The sequence below is a fragment of the Acinonyx jubatus genome, chromosome F2, assembly GCF_027475565.1.
Source record: "Acinonyx jubatus isolate Ajub_Pintada_27869175 chromosome F2, VMU_Ajub_asm_v1.0, whole genome shotgun sequence".
NCBI lineage: Eukaryota > Metazoa > Chordata > Mammalia > Carnivora > Felidae > Acinonyx > Acinonyx jubatus.
This window is the reverse complement of record NC_069394.1, coordinates 16526246-16549146: the sequence shown is the minus strand read 5'-3', so window position 1 is coordinate 16549146 and position 22901 is coordinate 16526246. Positions and strand designations below refer to the sequence as shown.

General features: G+C 45.4%; 1 protein-coding gene and 1 long non-coding RNA gene across 4 annotated transcripts in view; one reads left to right on the top strand and one right to left on the bottom strand.

The window, feature by feature from the left end:
• The window catches only part of LOC106986578 (uncharacterized), a 74214-nt gene that overhangs the window by 47453 nt on the left and 3860 nt on the right, over positions 1-22901 (top strand). Inside the window, exon 2 of the long non-coding RNA XR_001432076.3 lies at positions 7384-7531. This is a non-coding gene — a long non-coding RNA (uncharacterized LOC106986578). The remainder of the gene's footprint in view (positions 1-7383; positions 7532-22901) is intronic.
• Positions 7784-22901, bottom strand: part of ANXA13 (annexin A13) — a 50861-nt gene continuing 35743 nt past the window's right edge. For all 3 annotated transcript variants that reach the window (XM_015084754.3, XM_027063949.2, XM_053208156.1), the window contains 7 exons: positions 21060-21093; positions 20875-20954; positions 20204-20272; positions 19449-19550; positions 14694-14769; positions 11242-11354; positions 7784-8370 (listed from right to left, as the gene is read on the bottom strand). In XM_015084754.3, coding sequence (XP_014940240.3) covers positions 8251-8370; positions 11242-11354; positions 14694-14769; positions 19449-19550; positions 20204-20272; positions 20875-20954; positions 21060-21093 — 594 coding nt within the window. In that variant the 3' untranslated portion in view covers positions 7784-8250. The remainder of the gene's footprint in view (positions 8371-11241; positions 11355-14693; positions 14770-19448; positions 19551-20203; positions 20273-20874; positions 20955-21059; positions 21094-22901) is intronic.

The following is a 22901-nucleotide window of genomic DNA, read 5'->3' as shown; positions in this document are numbered from 1 at the left end:
AGTCAGTGACTGGTAAGTGGGGAGGGAGGTGTATGCCTGAAGGACTCAGAGGTGAAGCAACTGGGGAAGTAGGAGACCAGTTATGAAGCTATATTGTAGGGGTCTAGGCTGGAGAGGATGGAGGCTTGACCTGGATTGACATCTATAGAGGTGGTGAGTCATGGAAACTTTAAGACGTTTGGAGACAGAGAGCTAGCAGAACTTCTGATAAATGGTCCTTGAGGATTGAGGAATAGAAGGAATCAAAGATGACTGTGGTTTGACCAGCTGACTGGCTGGGGGTGGTTACTGAGGGAAATGCAAGAAAGGAACTGGTTTTGTGGGGGAAATGAGACTTTTCTTTGGATGCATTTAGTCTTAGATGCTAATTGGACATCCCAGTGGAGGAGAAGCAGCCCTGATAAAGGCTTGTGGTCTGAGTGGCCAAACCTTCACTGGGGACAGTGTGGGAGAGAGCTATCGTTAGGGAAAGCAGTGCCAGCTGTGGGGTGGGAAATAGCCCGGAGGAGGATGTGATGGGAGGTAGTGGGGGGTGTCTGTCATGTTAGTCCAGGTGGGAAAGGGTGGGAGGCATGAATCTATTTGGCATCCACACCTTGGATTTGCCTCATCGTGCTAGAGACTGCTTCGTGATTCCATTTCAGGGTTGGCTACCCCAGCACAGATGGGGTGACTTGGTTAGACAACCAAACAGCAGGAGTGTAGGGAGCTCTTGGCATGGGTCCATGTCTGTGCTAAGAGCTTCTGATACTTTATTTCATTTAATGTGCACCAAGATCCTATAAGGTAGGTATGGCTCCTCCACTTCTTTGTAAATGTAGTTATCATGCTGTTGTTTTTCATAAGCTCAAAATGACTGAATAAGTGACCTCTAAAAACATCTCTTGTTAGCAGGGAGAGCTTCCCTGTTTGTCCTGGAGGTGGTATTGTTCTCATGTATGAAGGCTTTTTTTGATTTTGGTCCTTAAGTGTGGGAGCTTCTGAACTATCACCATGCCCATTTAAAGATGAAGAAGCTGGGTCTCAGGAGAGCAAAGTGGTTTTCCAAAGTGACATGGCCTATGAGTGGAGCTGCCTGAAGCCTCTCCCTGGTCTTTCCTTCTCTTATTAATCACTGTGTGGAGGGTTAGGTATTGGGATATGTGGGAGGTGATGACAGTGACTTAGAGGTCTTTAACCTAAAAAAAGCCTGTGTGATCATCATAGACAAATCAGTGTTTCAGAAGGAGGAAAAGATGTGTGCACCTTTTGCAAGATGGACCTTCAGAGTTGTCATTGATTCTTTTTATTTTAATCGCAACACACCTTTATTTAGTCTTTCCAAAGCTTTCAATTTAATGTTTATAGAAACAAGAAGTCCTTTTTTTTTTCACTATCTAATTAAATTATGTAATTACCATAGTGAGAACAATAGATATGAACAAATTTGGGAACAAATACAGGGCACTCTTGCCAAATGCATGATCTACCATAAGACAAAGGACTTCCTACTCAATCCTGTGCCAGCCACCAGCCTTCAGAGTCTCCAGGACATCCACAAAATAAATTCCATAGAGAGCATGGGGCACGTTGGTTAATCTGGCAAATAGGTTAAATGAGATGCAGTTAAAAGAGCTGCAACTGGTAGAAATATATATACAGTGCATATTTTTTTGTGCAGACATGTGAATGAAATACTTTTATGGAAGTGATTATGCTTTTCTTTTATCTTCTGGCTCAACCTTTTGCAAAGACTGGTTCCAGTTTCAACTGGTCCGGTAGGATTTCAAAAACAATAGCTTTGATTTTGTTTTCAGTTCAATAATAAAAAAAAAAAAATCAATACTTGGGTTGGGTTCAGAGTTCAGTCAATTCGTGTGTCCATTTTGGTTTGTGAGTCATATTATCCTGGCCCACATTACAGTGAGGAATGATTCAGAATCAGTGCTTTTTGTCTTCTAGCTAAGAGTCTAAAAATGCCTCAGGCCTTTTTTGTCGTAAGACATCCTTGTTCTAAGCAATCCTGAAGTGACACTTATTGGGGACCAAAAATCATTAACAGGAAGAGAATGGCATAAGAACCCGATATTTCTTGATTTTGACACTGAAGGTGGTTGTCTTGCTCTCCATTTCCCCTTCATGGTATCAGTATTGGTTGAACACATTTTGGATTCATTGAAAGTTTGTTACCTTAGAAACAGAACACATCGGTATTTCTGACTTAGTCACAAAAGAGTCACGGAGCATTCTCTTCAAAACCTAAGGACAATTCCATGGGTGCCTGGTAGTGGCGGAGGTCAGAGGACCACTCAGCCATGGTCTACCATTTCTTCCCAGACCTGGGCCAAACTTGGCCATTCAGAATGGAAATACAACCAGCGGCACATGCAGGGGCACTGTATGGTTTGCTTTGATTCTCCCCATGGATCCTTTCTCTAGGAGCTTCCCTCCCACTATCTTGCCTCCTTGTGCTGTTCTTAAGGTGTCAAAATCCCCTTTTTTAGTGTGAACTATATGGTCATGGATGAAAATTGACATAGTATGAACTTGTATGTAATTTAGTGTAGATACAGATGGATCTATGTCTGTGTCTAAATCTATATCTATGTCATATGTCTATATATATGGTACAAATATAGATATGTGTGTATACACATTTATATTTCCTAGCTCTGTCCACTGAGCGGGCTTAGAAGTAATGACACCCCAGTAGCAATGAGCACACCTAGTGCTCAGATCTTGGTTTCTAAAACCATTCTCCCATAAACAGAACCAGAGCTCCTTGGAGAAATAGCAGATTCTAGGGCTGGGAAAGGGAATATGCAAGATGAATGTGGAGCACCTAGCAGTGCCAAAAGTTCAAGAAGTACTAAAAAAGCAAAGTGAGGGGGTATGTCAAAGGGACACAGGAACCAACTGAAAGAACTCCCAATAGAAAAAGCTGGAACATTTTGAGTAACAAAATAAATAATATAGTATTGGATTTGTACCCAAAGTACAAAATAAATATTCCTAAGCCTATACTGATATAAATAAATTATTGAATAAATAAATAAAGGGAGAGAACAGACAAACCTCCTGAACAGAAGAATCCCAAATAATTTATGTAGATACTTCTCACTCAAAGAGGTGGAGCATAATTTCCTACCCCTTAAGTGTGGGCCATCACAGTGACTTTCTTTTAATGAGCACAGTGGAGATACCTGACAAACTGCCTGAGCCAGATGGTCAACGTCAACGTCAACAGTGATAAGTCATGTTGATAGCATTTGCCTTTGATATGATGTGGTAGGAATGGCACTTTCCCTCTGTGATCTTCCTCCCCAAATTCCCAGTCTATTCATGAGAAAAAAAAAACCAGACAAACCAAAACTGAGGAACATTCTGCCTGCCCAGTACTCCCCCTAAACTGTCAAGCTCAACAAAAACAAGGGAAGTCTGGGGAACTGTCGCAGTCTAGAGGAGCTTAAGGGGCATGAAGACTAAATGCAATGTGATAGTCTCATGGCAATCTAGTACAGAAAAATGACATTAGGTAAAAACTACAGAAATGTGAATAAAGCTTCATTCAATTATAATGTATCCATGTTAGTTCATCAGTCATGACAAATGTTCCATATTAATGTTAGCACTATGAGACACTGGGAGTGGGGTATATGGGAACTCTGTAATATACTCACACTTTTTCTGTACGTCTAAAATGTACAGAAATAAAAATAAAATAAAAAGTTTATTTTGAGAAATCGCCCCAACCCCTGTTGCCACTTCTTTTCTTTCTCCTGACCCTATGTTTCCCAACATATTAGTCTGCATCCTGTGCCCTGGTCATGCAATAAATTGCAGTGACACTAACAGGCAGCCTTCACATCTCTCTGAATTCAATGTGGTAGCTCTTGCTTGTTGGCATGAAGAGTTGAATACCACTTCTGGTTTTCCAGCACCCTTGTTTTTTGGCTTATCTAGTTTCTCGAGGCTTATCTGAGGCATTTTTATTGGCTGTAATATGTCTGAGAAATAGTTTGTTTGCAGCTTAGTGGAGACTTGTGCATTGTCTCTTGCTGCTGGAGGAGACAGACTGCATTCCTAGGTCAGGGACACATTGCCCTCCACGTGAGGATGGCAGTATCTTCCGGGGCTGTCACATCTAATTCTGATGACGCTGACATCTTCCTGAAGGCAGCCCGGGTAGCCCTCTTCTGCTTCCTTGTGCTTCTTCACCATCTATCTCCTTGAATGTGATAAAACCTCTGTTTCATCTTCTGGAGCATTATTCCCATCTCCTTTTTCCTCTTAATCTTTGCTTTCAAGTATTCTCCTAAGAATAGATTTGCGACGGGGCGCCTGGGTGACTCAGTTGGTTGGGTGTCCGACTCAGGTCGTGATCTCACAGTTTGTGGGTTCGAGCCCCGCATCGGGCTCTGTGCTGACAGCTCAGAGCCTGGAGCCTGCTTTGATTCTGTGTCTCCCTCTCTCTCTGCCCCTCGCCTGCTCACACTCTGTCTCCCTCTCTCTCAAAAACAAACATTAAAAAAATGTTTAAAAATATTTAAAAAAAAGAATAGCTTTGCGAGGATTGATTATATGGCTGTATAAGGTACCAAGAGGGGCAGAACTTAAAGTGTTTAGAATTAGAAGCTGATAACAAGGCATTCTGTCTAGGGAAGATCTCTTGAATGTCCCCTCTTAGGTAAAAGGGGTTACTTACCGTTCCAGGACCACTCCATATGGTAGCTCTGTGCAAATTAGCAGGAAGTACCCTCTCTAGGCAGCAGCTAGCTACCTCTCTAGTTTCAGCCCTGCAGGCAAAATCTGATGGGGAAATTAGGACTGGATTTCAGGTCCCAAACGTCTCCTCAGCCAGTCAGCCTTGTGCAGTAGACAACATAAACAACTATTCATTATGACCCTGAATGTATGGTAGGTAATAATCAATCCATTGCAGGGAAGAGTGTTCAGGATAACCACTTCTTATGTGAGTACCTGGAATCAGGGTTCAAATTGTCTTGGGAGTCCTCTGGAAGAAAGGGGTTAAGACCCATGCCAAGTGGAGTGCTGGACTTGGCTCCTATTGGTTCGTGAGGTTTAATTATTAACTTTTCAGGAGTTTTATGAGTTAGTTATTAAGCCTAGTGATTATTAAAAATTAAAGTATACAAACTTACAATTAAATTATATTGATACAAATGTAGTGAAAACCCAAAATTTATTACTTCCTAATTATTTGCTATATTTTACTATCATCTATGCTCTTGAAGTTATTTACATCTATCGTATCTGTATGGTGGAGATAGTACATACAGGTGTGCTACCGCTCATCTCCTGACTCTGTTCAGTGACATCATGTCAATAGCTTGAAATTGACCGTGGTGGCCACAGAAATAAGCAAATGCTATAAATCAGCTCCCACTCCCCCAGAAAAGGGAAAAGCAGAGAGATGGGCTGGGACCCACAAATGTTAGGGGTGGGCCTACAGGACGAGAACCACTTGGGACTCCCAGAGATCCTGAGAGGAACTGGGAGGCTGGATCTCCCATGTTGGTTGGTCGGGGACTTCCTTTGCTCCTCAAAGGAACATTAGCTTCTGCAGTGGTTCACTCAAGCAAGCGCCCCCAAGGTCTATGTTACCATGTCCGGGTGACTCAGGCTGGGTGAGCAGTGTTATGGAGCCCAATGGGGACTGGAACAGAATTTCATGGGGAAAAGTATGGCAGGTTACCACATGAACCCATGGGACCTGCTCCCTTCTGATGCAGCTCCACAGGTGGTGTTCAGACTCCTCCCCATCTATCCAAATATCTGGGGAGGAGCTGTGGCTCAGGAGAAGGGTGAGGCGTGGGGGACAGTGTCACTCAGTGGGAGGGTGACAAGGTAATGTTGCTCTCACCCTCTCTCTCTTCTAACTTTGTCCTTTCTTTCTCCCCTGAACCTCCTCCACAGGCAAGCCCTGCCTTTTGACAGCTCTGGGAACAGGGGTCTTGGGTAACGGTGAGGTGGGACTTGCACAGGGCAAGGGTGTGTGGAGAGGAGAAGCAGGAAATTCCTGGTCTGCCATGGGGTGGGGCATTCCTGGGACAGACCAGCTCAGACTTCTCCTGAGGCAGCCCCCAGCCAAGCACACAGAAACGGTCTTCTGCTGTGAACAGCGAGCAGCTTTCAGCAGCTACAGAAAGAGGTACCCAGTGCCTTGCTCAGCAAAATTTTGGAGAGAGCACTTGTGGACCTGAGCTAGTGTGGCAAAGGGCTCAGGCATTTGAGTCAGAAGAACGCAGGTTTGAATTCCAGCATTTCCTGTGCGAGAACTGAAGCAAGTAAATGACATTTCCCCTCAGCCTTGCTCAGCCTGTTTCCTCGCCTGTGAAATACCTTCCTCTCCTCTGCGTGTGAGTGATGGCCTTCAACAATCTCCAACAGTGGCTGTTTTTAATAGATCTCCTTTCACTCTGTTGGTTTGTTTTTCTGTCCTTACCGTGAGTTCAGTACCCAAGAACTGGTTGTCTTGTTTCTGTTTTTAAAAGCAGCTTTGGCAACAAATAAGTAAACATGAGTATGTTCTATCACTGAGCTTGGCTCTAGAAAACCTTTTTATGTGTTAAAGCTCATAATGACAACAATGACTGCTAGACTGATAAAGCAGCATGTGGAGGACACAGATGTTATCATAACTTCTTAATGTGTCAGTCCCCATTTTATAGCCACTAGAAAGGCACACCATGATATATACTTTTATACTGAGAGTTTGGGCTATTTGCTATATGTTGATTGCACCAGTCAATGGCTAAGGCCCCAAACTGATCATGTTTCTCACTCCTTAAACATCTCCAGTGACCCCCCATTGCCCAAAGGACCGGGCCCACGCTTGGCAGGCAAAACCATTGCTAATGTGATCCAAACAAACTTTTCAGCAGCTTCGTGGCCTGCCTCCCCAACCCTCTCCCTCCTTTCACCGCATCTATGCCCAGGAGAATGGATTTCACCACTTCCTGAACATATCCTGCTCCCTCATGCTTCTGAGCCTCTGCTTTTACCCTTCTTATTTTGTTTCTCTGGAGAACATTCTTCCACATTCTTCAACATCCAGCATTAATACATCTCTGTGAATTATTCCCCAGTTCCTTCAGGCAGACCTGTGTGTACCGTCTTTTTGCTAATGGGAAGAGAGCTTTACCTGCCTATATTAACTTACTTACAGCATTCTGTTGAATACAGAGGCATCGATCTACATTACTGGCCTGGGAATGAACTCTCCAGTTTCTTCAACTGATACATGGGAGTAATAGTAACCTTATAGGGCTGTTGAGAGGATTAGACATGAAAGTGTGCTACTGAGCAGTGCCAGATGCAAATAATCGCCCAATGAATGATAACTGTAATTATTGGATCAAAGTGTCCATGTTCTCTTGACAGACCCCTCTACGTCTAGTAACTCATGGCTGTGAGACAAACATCTTGAACAGAGATTCTATTGGTGTGGAACCAATCCATTTGAGAGTCAGACCATTGACCTTGATCCTGTTGGCACCATGCCCAGCCTAATTGTATTTGAAGATCAGAGGTAAGGCTCAAGTGGGTCAAATGTCTAGAGAAATAAGAAGAACCATTTATACAAGGTAGCCATGAATCTTACCCCTAGTTACATTCCACACGGGCACCTCAATTGTTTCCTTACTGCTAGCCTTGATTGTTATCTTTGGTGGTTATTAATTAAAGTTGTTATATGCCTTTCCCACATATGTTTGAATTTCACAAGTCATATACTTCCAGGACAAGAGCCAAAACGAATCAACCCAGTCTTTGGAAAAGCAGCTGATGGGGGCATAATCCACTTTAATTAACATTGAGCATTTGAGATTGAACGCACAGAAGGAACACTGATGAATTGGTTAATTTTGTCTTCCCTGTACCTTAACCATTCAGTCTTTACCCGCCTCTATTTGATACATACTCTTCTGAATGTTTTATTACAAGTATAGTGTTTTCATCAACTGCGAATTTCATTTGTGCTCAGAAAGCATTCAGGTTGCCACGCTAAAGGAAAGCTGAAAGGCAGCTCAGACACTTGCTAAGCCAGCATTCAGGGTGACCTGCACAAGTGTCTTGAGGCTGCTGCCCTTCACCTAAACAGCTTGGCCTGGCTACAGTATTCAAGCTGGCAAGAAAATAAGCCAGAACTCTTCAGTACTTTTTGTGCTGGAGTCACATTTGCAAATCTGGTTTGAAATGGGCTCTTGACAAAGGTGGCTCCTCCCTGTCCTTCCACTGCTCTGGCTTGCTTCAGTGCAAGAGGGCCACCAGCAGTTTCTGGAAGTCCCCAGACGTGTCTGAGCAAACCATGTCAGACAGAGACTTCTGATACTTCTCTTGGAACTTTGCCTTTATCCCCTGAAGGTCCACCTGTAGGAGAAATGACGACAGCAGTGAGGACAAGGACATCTATAGGGTGTTCACTATGAATGCAGGTGGGCACTGTTCTGAATACATTACACTCATTTGCTCATGTATGCGTCAACACAACCCTTGGAGGTAGGGGCTATCACTATTATTACTATTATTTTATGGATGGGAAAAGGAAAGCCGAGTCCAGCTCCGGTTACAGAGGTGAATATATATATATATATATATATATATATATATATATATACACATATATCCCAGTATAAATTTATTTATGGACACAAAAACTTGAGTTTCAGATGATTTTTATGTATTACAAAATATTTTTCCCTTGAGTTTTTTACAGTCATTTAAAAACGAAACATTCTTAGGTAGCAAGCCTATATAAAAACAGGCCCACCTGCAGGTCACAATTTGCTGACTCTTGGTATAGGGTTAAGAAAATTATCAACACAGAGATTTGAAATGAAGCTTTTTTTTTTCCTTCTTGTACCCTGATCAGCAAGACCATTAATGCCAATCAATACAATTCAAATCGATACCAATTTGTAGGACTTATTTTCGACCTAATTCATTGAAAGCTTGAAAAACCTGGGTGCTGGAAATGGGCAGAGGACTCAGAAGAAAAACAAATAAGAAGATTGTTCCGCTCCAGATATTCTTAGAACCTAGTGAGGGAGACAATACTGGCAACAGAAAAGATGTAAGTACAGAGAGAACACAGTGTGTCTCGTAAAAGAAGCAGAGAGCTCTCTTTAACCAGGAGTTGTGTTCTTTTTATAATTTTTAAAACTTTAGACTCTATCGTGCATTCCAGACAGATCCACAACCCGTCATTCAGCCTTCTGGTTCTTTTTTCTCCTGCCCCAGTTGGAGGGATGAACTAAGAAAGAAGATGAGAGCAGAAGGCAGGGGAATGAAGGATTGTGCCAAGCGGATGCTGAGCAGGAGGGAGACTCCGGCAGGATGTTGCCTGTGCCCCCTCCCCGTCCCCCAACTTGTCCGCTACTTGGCTGGGGGAGGGGGCAGGACGGTGTCAGTCAGTGCGGGGGTGGGATGGGGCACACCGGGGTTCTGTTCTAGTATTATGGGGCTTTGGGGAGATTAGGGTATAGCCAATATATCTGGCTGGGCCTGAAGCATTCCAAGGAGATGCTTAGTCTCCTAAACTATCCCAGGACATGTGGCCAATACTAAGATGGGACAGAGCTCTGGTGGGCCCTCCAGAATGTTCCAACCCTCTGGGGTCTTTCAGAATCCCCACCCTGCTCCGTGTTGCACATGCTTCTATGAGCCTCAGAATCTCTTGAGACTTTGGCAGGAGCATGGGGGGATGGAGATGGTTTGCTAAGAGACAGAGAGACAGAGACCGTGGAGATCTGGAGAGACAGTGGAGGAGAGAACTCAGGAGAGTGGCAGAGAGATGGGGAAGGGAAGGAAGGGAGAGCAAGAGAAACAGACAGTAAGCCAGAAGAAAACTATGAACAGTGGAGGGGGAGGAGAAATTCCTGGAATAGAAATAAAAACGAAAGAACGGTCTTGTTGCTAAGTTATATTTAAAAATGGTGTCAGATGTTAAGTATTATTTGTCAAAGCCATGGGCCAGGATTTGGGTTGGGATCTGTCCCCCTTCATTTAACAATTTTTTTTTTTTTTTTGAGGGAAGATGTCTGTGGTTTTTCAAGTGCTCAGTTACACTTCATTCTCCAAGGCTTCTCCCACTGCGGTCGAGATGCCATTTCCCCTTCACTTGTCCCTCCTTCCCTCTGTGACCCGTGTGCCAGAGCATCGGTACTGAATCTCGACAGCTGCTCACAGGCCGTGGGTGCTCATCTCCCTCTTTCTTAACAGTCATGCATTCCCAAAGGTGGGTGATATCGCTCCCAACAGGGCAAAAATGCATTCTTAGAGGGTGAAAAGAACCTTAATCTTTTTATGTCAAAGCACTCGCGTGCACACACACACGCGTGCACACGCACACACATACATACAGAACAGAATCTATAGATGTGTTTACTGAACACAATATATACATACAGAATATGACAGAATATGTGTAAACGGAACATAAACAGATACAAAATCCCTCTGTGGTGTTCATGTTTTGGGGGAGTGGCAATTAGGAAAAAACTGGGCCCCAAAAGGCTCCTTAGTGGGACGATTACTACTAATAATTTTAAAAAAGGTTGAGGGACGCCTGGGTGGCTCAGTCGGTTAAGCGTCAGACTTCCGCTCAGGTCGTGATGTTGCGATTCGTGAGTTTGAGCCCCGCATCGGGCTCTGTGCTGACAGCTCGGAACCTGAGGCCTGTTTCAGGATCTGTCTCTCTCTCTCTCTCTCTGCCCCTCCCCTGCTCGTGCTTTGTCTCTCTCTCTCTCAAAAGTAAATAAACATTAAAAAATTTTTTTAAAAAGGTTGAGAAATACTGTCTTGTACTGATGTGTCTTTTGTGCAAAGCTGTGCTTCTGTGGTGTGTTTAATTAAAGGCCTGGCTGAGGAGCGAGGCAGTCATTTGCTCATTGTCTCTGCTGCTGGGTGACCTCGTCCGTCCCCATCCTTGCAGTGTCTCTGGTCCGTCTTCCTTACAGAGGAGCCGAGCATGGGCTGCACTCCCCCAGGTCCCCGTGCACAGGCCCCGAGCTCTCTGGAGCCACACATGGCAAAAATAGAAGCAACTATCATTATTGTATTTTTATAAAAAGAAACAGATTGAAGCATGGCACAAGGTCTTCCACAAAGTCTGGGAAGGCGAGGGCTGTCTCTGTTTCACTTTTTCTGTAAATAAACCCTTAGGAAAAACTTTGTTGATGACATCAGCGGTGGCCAAAAGAGAAGTGGTGGCCCACGTGCTGGGAGTGGAGTGTGTCTTACCTCAGCCCTGGTCACGATGATGTGAATTAGTGTCTCCTCATCGGTGCCTGCACCCTTCATGGACTTGTACAGACGGGCAGCAAAATAGCCCTCCTGGTCCCGGGCACACCTCACTGGGCAGGACGAGGGACAAGAGAAGGTGAGGCTTTTACATGTTGTTGAAGAACATGGGGACCCTCCGAAGGAACAGAGCTGGCCCCCCGTATCACCTGGCTGTCCTTGGAGCTCACTCAGTTGTGAGACAGGTGTTTGAAAGGAGCAGACTTCACACTCTAGTGGGATCTGGAAGATTCCCCCGGGTCAGGGCACCTGGGCTCTTCAACCAAGAACTGAGTCAAAACCCCTCTGCTGGTCCCTGAAGACCCTTCAGGGGAGGAGGAACGCTGCGCCACCCTCAGGCTTTCCCTGCCAAATTCATGGTTCTTACCAGCAGGAGTAACTTTTCTTATCTGAATGAAATCTCTGATGCTGGCGTTGGGTTCAGAGGGGAAATACAGATTGGCTGGGGACTCTGCTGTAATAAAACTTCAGAATCTCGAAGACTCACTCAGCTGGACTGCCGCCAGGATGTGCTAAACATCTTTCCCGCCCTTTGTTTTTCCTCACTGGGTTTGCTCGGTGAGTTTCATCTTGGAATCTTTTCCAAGTGCCCCACAGTCTGAGCTCTCCATCTGGGATGCGGCCTCATGAAATGTTTGATGCTGTCTACAGGCCACCTTCCTGTGTTCTTGCTAGCTGCTCTTTTCTGGTCCTCCCCTTGCCTGCCAGCTTTGATCTCATCCACAGATTAGTGAAGCACAGTGCCTCTCTACTCCTGGGGAGAAATCATTGTTCCTCTCCCCTCCTCCCATGCTTAGGGGGGCCCATCAGGACAAACACTTTGGGGAAACGAACCATTTACTCTTTAGGTGTTGGCATTTACCTAGAACACTCAACATTTTTGATGTTAGTGATTGATAGCAAGTAATACATTGAGCGTAAGTGTGGGATGTGCATCCTTTATATGTCCTGGGATGGGAACTCTTGTTTTCTATGTAATTGCCTATATGATTGATGCTTCCGAGAATTGGAAGGGAACAGGATTAGGGAAGTAGCATCTAGGTGGGGGGTCTGTCTCTTTCATAGGCCATGTGGAAGCCACCAGAGTTTCAGGAGAACAGAAAAGCCCAGCCCCAGGTGTCTGACCTCTTTATCCTGAGAACAATCCAAAAAGCTGCTGGATTGGTGGTGGTTGGTGGGGGGAGCCTGTCAATTTGGGGAGTGGCATACTTGAGACTCACTTAAGACCCCCTCCCAGGCAGGACACGTTGATGCTGAAATGCCTAATGTCCGTGTGTTCCAACCGTTCATAGGTGTCTTCTCCCCTGGCATTCCTTCTTCCTGATGTTCTGGGAAGAGATTTCTCAGCTTTTCTATTGTATGCAATCTATGCCTGGTGAATAAGGTCTGTTGTTAGCTGCCGAAGGAATCCCTCAAGAGTCTGGATGGGGCTAGCCAGGGAAAATGTGAGCATATACCCTGTGGTATCTGGAAGGCAGGATAGCCAGCCATCATGAGGAGAAGACAATCCCTTGGGGAGCTTGTAAAAGTGCGGCTTCTGGGCTCCATTCTTGGAGATTCTAATAGGGAGCCTGAGATGGGGCCCAGGAATCTGTATTTTCACACACCTCTCTCTATAGGTGATTCTGGTGCAGGTGGGCCCTGGAGCCCACTGAAAAAGTGCTGCCCCAGAGCATGCAAGTGGTAGGAGTCATTTGGTCTCAAATTTAACCGTAAACCGGCATCTTTATGAGTCAGGTATGAGTGGGGGTGGGAAGTGTCTCGAAAATACAGCCGTAAAGTCATGCTCTACAGCTTGTGTGGTTTATACTTAAGGTCGTTTCTAATCACTTTGAAGTTTCCTACCACCGGAGCATACCTAAGTCCTGCATTTTATGTTCCCCGTCTCCAGGGATGTGGCTGTTCCTTCCTCTGTACCCTCCTCACTCTGGTTGTTTTTGTTTTTATCTTTACTGTAACCTAATCTGCTGATTTGTTTGTTTCCACCATGGACTTGAAACTTCCTAAGAGCAAGAACTGGACCTATTTACCTCTGATCCCCTCACCAAGCGCAACCCCCAGCCCGGGTAGGTGCTAACTAAATGTTAAACAATTGAATGGTTTTGTTACTGTTAATAATATTGATAGTGGTTTATCATCATTGGTATAATCTTCTGACTGAACTCTGGTATTTTCCTGATTCTTTGCACTGCCAGCACAGAAAGGAAGAATTTGGAGCCTTTGAGTCAGGCTGTTAGTGGATCTCTCCATTTACTTAAGAGACTCATCTTTTAAGCCCCAAGGACAGTTGTCCATGTATGTCCAGTTGGGGTCAGGAGTGACACTAGGGATGTTTAGGCCTCTCTACATCATGGTAGAGGTCAAATTAGTAGAGGCCCTGCTAATTTGAATGCAAAATGAGGACGGACTAAAAAAAAATCAATTGCTGACATTGTTTAAAAATTTTTTTTAAAGCCCCCACAAAAAGCAAAACAAAAATTTTGGCAGATAGAGCACATTTTTTAACTTCCAGTACTACTTTTTCAATTCTTCCTCTTCCGGGGACCCGTCTTTCCGTTTCTTGTGCTATTTGAGATGGTGCCCTCGACTCCTCGCCACAGGAGAGTATGGACAATGGACAATGGCTTCATTCTGGGGCTTGCAGAAAGGAAGAAAGGAGCCTGCCAGACACAGCCCCATGCCCGTCTCTCCGCTCTTTCCTGCCTATGGGCAACACCTGGAGAGAAGGTGCTGGTGTGCTCGCTTGGCCCAATAAAGATCTGGTCTCCCTCCCCACTCTTTCTCAAGAGACCTCATTCATTCTAAATGTTGAAGGGAATCAAGTGGAAAACAACACCCTTGAGCCATCAGGCATATGCAAAAACTTGTTCATAGGTTGGAAACCTGGCTGAACCACATATGGCTCCCTGAGACTAGACAATGCTGCAGCCTGTTGACAGATGCTCTTCTCGTCGACCCACGATCTTAATGAGACTGTAGTGGATGCCATGCTGCATTGCCCAGAGGCCCTCTTTGGGACCAATGCACTCATTCCATCTGCGGCCTACTGGCTGCTCACAGCTGAGTCCCTCCCCAGGAATGGCCCTCCAAGGCCCTGCCTTACCCACCATTGCAAATGCTCCGGGGTTGCGGCCAGCATCCACCGGTTGCTTGGTGTGTGGTTTAAACACCTTGCCCCCTTGCCTCCTGGCTCCAGGGCTCCATGGGGGACCAGCAAAGCCCCCGCCCCCCGTTAACAGCTGCGTCATGCTTACTCTCTCCCTTACCCAATGCTGCTGAGGTGTGTTGTTCCCGAACTATTCCCTAAAGTCTTCCAACATGCAAACCTCCGACTCCGAGCCTGATTCCAGGGAGCCCACCCTAAGTCAGGGACTCTGCTAGGTTTACTTTACCAAGAGTTAAGTAGGCCTTCTGCACGTCTCCCGACGTTTCTGCTTCAATGGCCTCTTCGATGTCTTTGTTGATGAGCTGGAAGGACAATCAAAGGCCAGCCATTATCACAGGTCTTGCTCTTGGCTTTGGCACTCCTGGGGTCACTTGTCTACAAAAAGCACTAAACTCTTCCAGATTTGGTCACGTGACTTTAAGGAACCTATCCTGCTCCGTGCCTTACATTTGAGTGGGGGCTCTTATGGCTGATGACTTTTGACCCCTAATGGATTTGGTCCCTTCCTTGGATCAGGACAATTCCCTTGGCCTCAGTTTCCTCACCTGTAAAATTGGGAGTGGAAGAACAATGAATATATATTGTAAAATAATTCTTTACATCTCTATAATAGTTTAGTTTCCAATATGTTCTTAAAATTCTTTTCATTTCCAATTCTCTAGGAGGTTGTGGTTATTAATCATCTTACCCACAGTTTTCTCATCTCCCATGTCCTGGGACTGGGGACTCAGCCACCCACAGTTTGGGTGACATAAGTAGTACAGGCTGTGAAGTTCACAGTAAGGACTTGGTCCAACGTTTTTGATAGAATGGGGCTGCGTGGGCTGGAAGCCAGGGGGCTGACCATGTCAAAACGTCACTTTCCTTCACTCTGGGGGTGATTCTAAATGATCCTATATTCACCACCGGCTCACATATCACTCTGCACAGCATTACACGCTGGGTTTCTTTCCAAATATTTACAGAAGCTGAAGTTCAGAGTGTATTGTGACAATGCTTAATGCAAGTACCACCTGGGCCAAACTCAGGGCAGGCAAATAAAAGAAAGGAGAACTCTTTGTTGGGTTTGGGGAAGTGCAGTTAAGTGTTAAGAATACAGAAACTTCTTTCTTAGAAGTTATTTTTTGAGGCTATGACACAACGGTGGTTCCATAAATAGTTGGGGCCTTTGAGGACACACCAGCCAGAGTGTATGTAGTTTATTCTGAAAACACTAGTAAACAAAATAGCCTTTGTGATGCACGCACAATTGATGTGGGGGGGGGGGGGGGAGAGGTCGAGATGTAATGAGGTTTCTCGGTCTCCTTGTCGTGGTTTGACACCTAGAGGTCTGGTGTGGGTAAGGGACGCAGACGGTGGGGATTGGCTGGGGGCTTTCAGTTCTGTCCCTTCCTTAGTTGCTCCTGGCCTCTCTTGGGTTTGATGTGGGAGCTGGCGTTTCGAAAGGGACTGGTACCACTTTCCCATGAACAGCGTTCTTGTTCTGTAGGCTGAGATTGCATTTCAAGAGGACATCTTGTTCACACGGGTCTGCATTTACTAAAAAAATAATCCTCACTTTAAACCGCTTTCTGTTTCTATTGTTAGTGCTGGGACAGCATTGCCAGGTTTCTGCTTTCTCAGTCTTTTTGCCACACAACTCCAGGGGGCACTGTTCACATTGCCCCCTCTTCTCTATCAACCTCCTGCCCGCATTCCCCTCCTGGTAGCTACCAAGGCACCTCCCGGGGCTCCAGAGAACACAAATGGAAAACAATCGACTGGCCCAAGTGAATCTCCTTTGCAAATGGCAGGCTTTTCACTTCAGTTCCCGGAACACTTAATGCTTAGGGGGCTCTTTAGACAGACCAGGTTTTCTGATCTTAGTCCAAAAAACATCACTGGGGTAGATTCCACACAAGCCTCAAAGGCCTCTCGTTACCAGGTAGCGTTGACCGTAGGGAGATTACTAGAAGAATAGGGGAGACATTTCTTTCTTTCAAAACCTATTCACCCATAGTGACAGCATTCTCATAGCAGAATCCTATGCCCTCTGGGTTTGGCCACAGAAGGTACAGGACTAGAGGCTCTGGAACAAGCTCAGGAACACATAGAGGACAGGAGAGAAGTGGTGACTGACGCGGTGGGGACGCAGTGTGCCTGCGCTGTGGGTATGTGTACCTACAATTCATACTAAGCCCTGCGTAGGGAACTTCCTTCAGCTTTATAGCTGCACAAGCCTTTCATGTTTGGTCACCTTCGGGACGGTGATATTCCTGCCTGGTGTAGCAGGGCCGCAAATGCAGTTTCTTGGTGAGGATTTCTGGGAGCGTTAGTAGTTAAGACTCAAGCTTAGAGGGCAAAACCCTAACGTTTTCATGCCAAAAATAAAAATTCATCTCTATGCCAGGGCAAGCTACGCAACGTAGTAGACTCCCATGATCTCATGCTAGCGGTTTATTGCTTTTAGCCAGAGACCCTTGTGAAAACTTATGAACTAGGGTCATGAGATCAGGGTGAACTCACAAAAATCAGTGATAAGAATCAAAACAGATGGTGTTCTGGGGAAGTTTTGGGAATAGAGGAACAGGTAGTATTTAGAGCTAGTTTCATGTAAAGAATCACTAAATCAGTGAATTATTTTATTGTCCATTTGGGCTTTGTTGGTTCACATAAGGAGACAACTAACAGTTGCTGGTGTTTACTGAACGCCTATGGCATGCCAGCACTTTATTTTTAGCACTTTATTTCTATTAATTCATTAATCTTTACTAACCCTATGAAGTCAGTACCATCGTTATCCCTGTTTGACAGTTGGGGAAACCGAGGTCCGGAATCCTTAATGACTTGCTCTGGCTCATAGAGCTAGCGGTCGAGAGCAGACCTTTGTGATTTTAACAGGCACCAGAATCACCGGAAAGACTTGTTGAAACATACACTCTAGGACTCCCTCTGATTCAGTAGGTCCAGGGTGGGGGGCTGAGCATTCCCTCTCTCTCTTTTTTTAAGTTTATTTATTTTGAGGGAGAGACAGCAGGGGAGGGGCAGAGTGAGAGGCTGAAAGAGAGAATCCCAAACAGACTCTGCACTGTTAGCATGGAGCCTAATGCGGGGGTCGAACCTACCAACCGTGACATCATGACCAGAGCCGAAATCAAGAGTTGGACTCTTAACCAACTGAACCACCCAGGTGCCTCTCTCTCTCTCTCTCTCTCTCTCTCTCTCTCTCTCTCTCTCTTTAAATAAGAGAATTCTCATTTTTAACATGTTCGCAAGTGATACTGATGCTGCTATTTGGGGATTAATTTTGAGAACAATTGGCCTGGAGAATATCCTTGTAGGTCGTTAGCAGTTCATGTATACACACACACACACACACACACACACACGCACACACGCACACATGCACGCTAACATGTATGTGTGTTTCCACAGTGATCACCAATGGCAGCCATCCCCAGAAACTCCATCCATGGCCCCAGCCACGTGGGAAGAGGGTGTAGGTCATGGAGAAGTCTTCCAGCTCAGAGTCTACCCCGTTCCAGGAGCAGAGGCCAGAGGAACGCAGGGTCAGCTGGCTTTGATCATGACTCTGGGCATGATTTGAAAGCAAAAGGCCCTCCAGGCTTATATACAGTAATGATAAAATTCCCAAGCTTTATTGTCTTTTCATCTGCTGGCAACACATAGGAAATGCTATTTCGAGTGAGGAGTGGCCAGCTCCCGCCGAGGTAGAAGCTCGGGCTGGGGAATCTTGCTGTTCTCATCCACTTTCTGCTACCGGCTTGCTGTGTGGTCCTGATAAGTTACAGATGGCGCCTTACTCATAACAGACTTTCCTTGTCCAGCAGTTGTAGGTAACAATGGCTGCTTAGCCGACATTACTGTTACAGCATTGTTGTGAAATTGGAATGAGATACAGGGCACAGAAGTGCTTTGAATAGTTAAAAGCACTCTACAAATATAAAATAGGAGACCAAAAAAATCTGATACTCCACAAAAGGCTTCTTGCAATGAAAGACTGATTTTCAAGGAAGGACTCACCACTAAATGCTTTGAAGTAACTAATTCATCTTGTTGGCTTAAGATTATCATCAGATAAAAAATAATTGTAAACAGCAATTTATACACATCTTTTCAGGAGTATCTCTGAGGTATATCTCATCTGTCTTGGGAGTGGTAGGCACTCTGTTAACCCAACTATAAACTGGAATAATAGTAAGAGAGAACATTTGTGTGCTTACCACACGCCAGGTACTATTCTGAGCCTTCTACATTTATTATTTAACTTTTTTTTAATGTTTATTTTTGAGAGAAAGACAGAGAGAGACAGAGCATGAGTAGGGGAGGGGTGGAGAGAGAGGGAGACACAGAATCCTAAGCAGGCTCCAGTCTCCGAGCTGTCAGCACAGAGCCCGACGCGGGGCCCTGAACTCATCATGAACAGTGAAATCATGACCTGAGCTCAAGTCAGACGCTTAACCGACTGAGCCATTGGGGCTCCTCTATATTATTTAACTCTTGAAAGAAGCCCAAGAGGGTGTGACGATGAAGATTATTGTCCCATTTTACAAATGAGGACAGAGAGTCTGCCAGTGATAGGACATGGATTTGAACCTGGATGTTGACTCTAGGGCTTTGCTCTTCACCTTGACACTCCTCTGCTTTCCTAGCCTCTGCTGTTAAGCAGGGGTTCCCAACCTTGGCACTACATTTGGAGCTGGATAAGCCTTTGTTGTGGGGCTGTCCTGTGCATTGTAGGGTGTATAATAGCCTTGACCTACTAGGTGCTCTTAGCGTTGCCTCCCCAACACCCAAGGTGACAACCCAAATGTTTCCAGACATTACCAATTATTCCTTGAGGTGGGGAAGAAGCAAAATCATCTCTGATTAAGAGCTGCTGTTGTAAAACACCCCCACAGTTCCTTATCCCTGATCTGGACTTCTTTTGGAAATAGTAGTTTTGGTGTGAACTCCATTGCCCTGGTGCTTGTTTACTTACAATCTGGTAGGCTTGAAAGGTGGCCCGTAATTGCTTGTGGCTCCTCTTGGCCAAGACTTCATTGAAGGCAAGCTCATCAGTGCCCCAGCGGTCCTCCCCTGCCTGCAGGACAAATGCAAACATTTTGGAAAAGCCTTTTGCGTAAAAGACTGAATATACTGTTCTATGACCAGGCCTTGCTTACAGGCAGTTCGAAAATATGCACTGAATAGAAGTCAAATTGATCAACTAAGCACTATACCTGAGAGTTTACTTCACACATCTATTTATAATATTTATACCTTCCTTGTTCCAAAATGGACCTGAAGCAGTAAACTCTGAAATGCAAGAATAGGAACAATTCTTTTTTTTCTTTAATTTTTATTTATTTTTGAGAGAGAGAGAGGGAGAGAGAGAGACAGACTGTGAGCCAGAGAGGGGCAGAGAGAGAGAGGGAGACAGAGCCCGGAGCAGGCTCCAGGCTCTGAGCTCTGTCAGCACAGAGCCCGACGCGGGGCTCGAACCCACAAACCGTGAGATCATGACCTGAGCCGAAGTCGGACACTTAACCGACTGAGCCACCCAGGAGCCCCAAGAATAGGAACAATTCTTACAGGTTCACAAAGACTGTATATATTGAAAATATTTTAAAGATCATACTTATTTCTCAAGAAACTCCCGTTTGCATGAAACAGAGGAATATTTGTTGAAAATAGTGCTAAGAAACTTTAAAAAGGGCAAAGAATTGGCGGGGACTGGTGCATCTGCACACTTACATCATACAGATCCTTGGCATCCCGACCAGCTAGATCTCTGTCCACCTCATCTCCTTCATCACGATTAGCCTAGAAAAATTGACACGTTGTTATTAACTTGAGTTCCCACTTGACCACAGAAAACAAAAAGAGAAAGTCCTGGAAAGCTGGGGGTGATTGCAGAAGGGTGGTCTGGAGGAGATGGAACCTGGCAAAGTGGCAGTGTTGCTCTTTGCTGCCATCTTTAGGCACAACTGATAAGCAGGGTAGCTTCTGAAACAACACTTGAGTTTTTCTCTAGAAATCAGGGTGGCTCACAAACCCCACTGACCTCTAAGCAGGCTGAAAGCAACCTCGTGATGTTCCCTGGAGTGACTCCATTGGAAAGCTAATAGTGATCCTTTCAAAATATCTTACTTCACCTCTCGGGGATTCCCAGTGCTGAAGAACCCTGAAACTTGGTCATGGAAGGTTCTGAATTCTAACCTGAGCCCTGTGTGGCCAGCGGAATCCTGAGTGGTCCAACCCTCATATGACCCCCTTCCCTTGAGTGCGGCTAAGACCTGTGAATATAAGCTGTCACTCCCACGATGTTATGTTAATATAAAAAGGAGGTTTGACAGGTGCAATTAAGGTCTGTAATTAGTTGCGTTGATCAAAGGAGATATTCCCCTTGGTGGGCCTGATCTTACCTGTAGCAGGGACACCAGAATTTTCTTTAGGGTTCCACTTGTATCAGCTTTGACATCTGATTCAAGGCTCCTGTCAAACACTTTCGAAGAAGAAAAAGGGAGGAGAGAAAGCAGATGATTTCATTTCCCAGAAGTATTTTGAAAGGAACATTCTTTATCCAAAGTCAGAACAAAAGGTCACTTACACCTTTGGTAGGCTTCTTTAATGGCCATGATCTCCTAGGAAGGGTAATAAAACAAAAATCAATACTCCAAGGTGGGGTTGATCAGTAGGAGACACAGAGATACACAAGGAAATGGCCAGAACCTGTCTCTAGGCACAGGATGCCTCCGTGACTTCCTCCAAAGAGAGCCATCCTATGGCTCAGGGCCTAGGCCTGGGGCGGGTCCCTGGAGGTGTGAAGAAGCCCCTGGGTGCAAACATCTCAAACCACACACCAAACACACGCATACATTCTCCTTAGTTAAAAGCAAAACTACCCCAGCTCAGCTAATGTCTTACTTTGCTGCCTCCTCACTCCGTCTCACGCTCCCATCTCTACTCAGGTGGCTAGTGTCACACAGTGGGTATCTTCCCAAGCATTTGTCCTTGCATTTGTATGCAGATAGGTGTGCTACTGAAAACATATAGAATTGTTTTGTGTATGTGTTTCCAAAGTGGAATACTGTATGTGTTGTTCTTGGACTTATTTTTTCACTCAGTAATGTGTCTTGGGGATCCAGCTACGCTTATCCGTAGTCACCTAGTGTTTTTTAGGTGGATACAAAACGTCCCAGCCTACAGCAAGCCACCGTTTATTTAGCGAGCCTCGGATGGATGTACATTCAGGTTGCTTCCAATTTTCTCCCTACTGGACACAAGGCTTCATGCAGTAAACAATGTGCTGCGTGCAGGGCTGCAAGTTTCTCTCTGGGGTGTGTACTGGGAAGATGTGCTTTGTGTTTCAATGACTCAGGCTAAGTGGCCCCGTCAGGAGCTGCCTCAGTTTACATTTAGGCCAGCAGTGTCTAGGAGCAGGCGTTCCCCAGATGTTCACTGGCAAACTGTTTAAGAGTTAGCAGCAGGCCAGGGAAAAGGCAGTGGGGACAGTGGGACGGGGGGAGCCTGGGGGGCCGGAGGATGTAGGAGTTGGTGGGAGCTGATCACTTGTGTCCATGAAGCTCTTTCTTTTCTTCTCCTTCTAACCCACTTCCAGGATGTGCCTGAACCCAAGACCTGCTCTCTCCCTATTTTTCTTTTTATTGTCAGATCGATTTGATTGTGGGGGAGAAAAAGAGCTTGTTTGTTGTTTGAGAGCAGGGCTTGAAAGAAACTAGGCTGAGGGGGAACCACATGTGGTCAAGTGAGATTAGAAAAATAATGATCAGAACCTTCTTGCCAAGGCAGCCTGCCGATTACCCTAATATTGGACGCCTCCTGGCTGGGACTATGGAGCTTCTGGAAGGTGGGGGACCTCGACCGGGAACACCGTATAACTGCAGGACCGGACTGATACCATCCTCCTTCGCTGACCCTTCCTGAACAAAAACTCCTTGAAATGGAGGGTTTTTATTATCTTGTGGAAAGAAAAGAAGTCCAGGGATGCTGAGGAAAGGGGTTCAGGGGTTTGGAGAAATGTGCTGGACCCCACAGACTGAGCAGAAGGAACCAACCCAAGGTCATCTACATGCAAGGCTTTTAAAGTATTGTTTTAGCATCAGAGATCTGTTGAAGTTTTTCCTTGCTGTTGGCTCCAAACACTGCTTCTGTTTCCTACCTGGAGGCCTCAAGGATGTTGGGGACTTTCTGGCTTTTTCCTTGCTGGACTTCCCCCATTCTACATGATGAGTGGTTGCAGCAGAGAGTTGGGTCTCCAAATAATGATTTGTGGACCCTCTCTACTCGTGATGAATTCCTTGGCCCTCGTGGCTTCTGGAACCAAAGATGAATGAGCTTCGACTAAAGCCTTAACAAAGGCTCTTTTCAGCTCCTGAAATGGCAGCATGTGCCCAGGGACAGGGGGAGAGGTCTGCTGATAGAAGTAGAT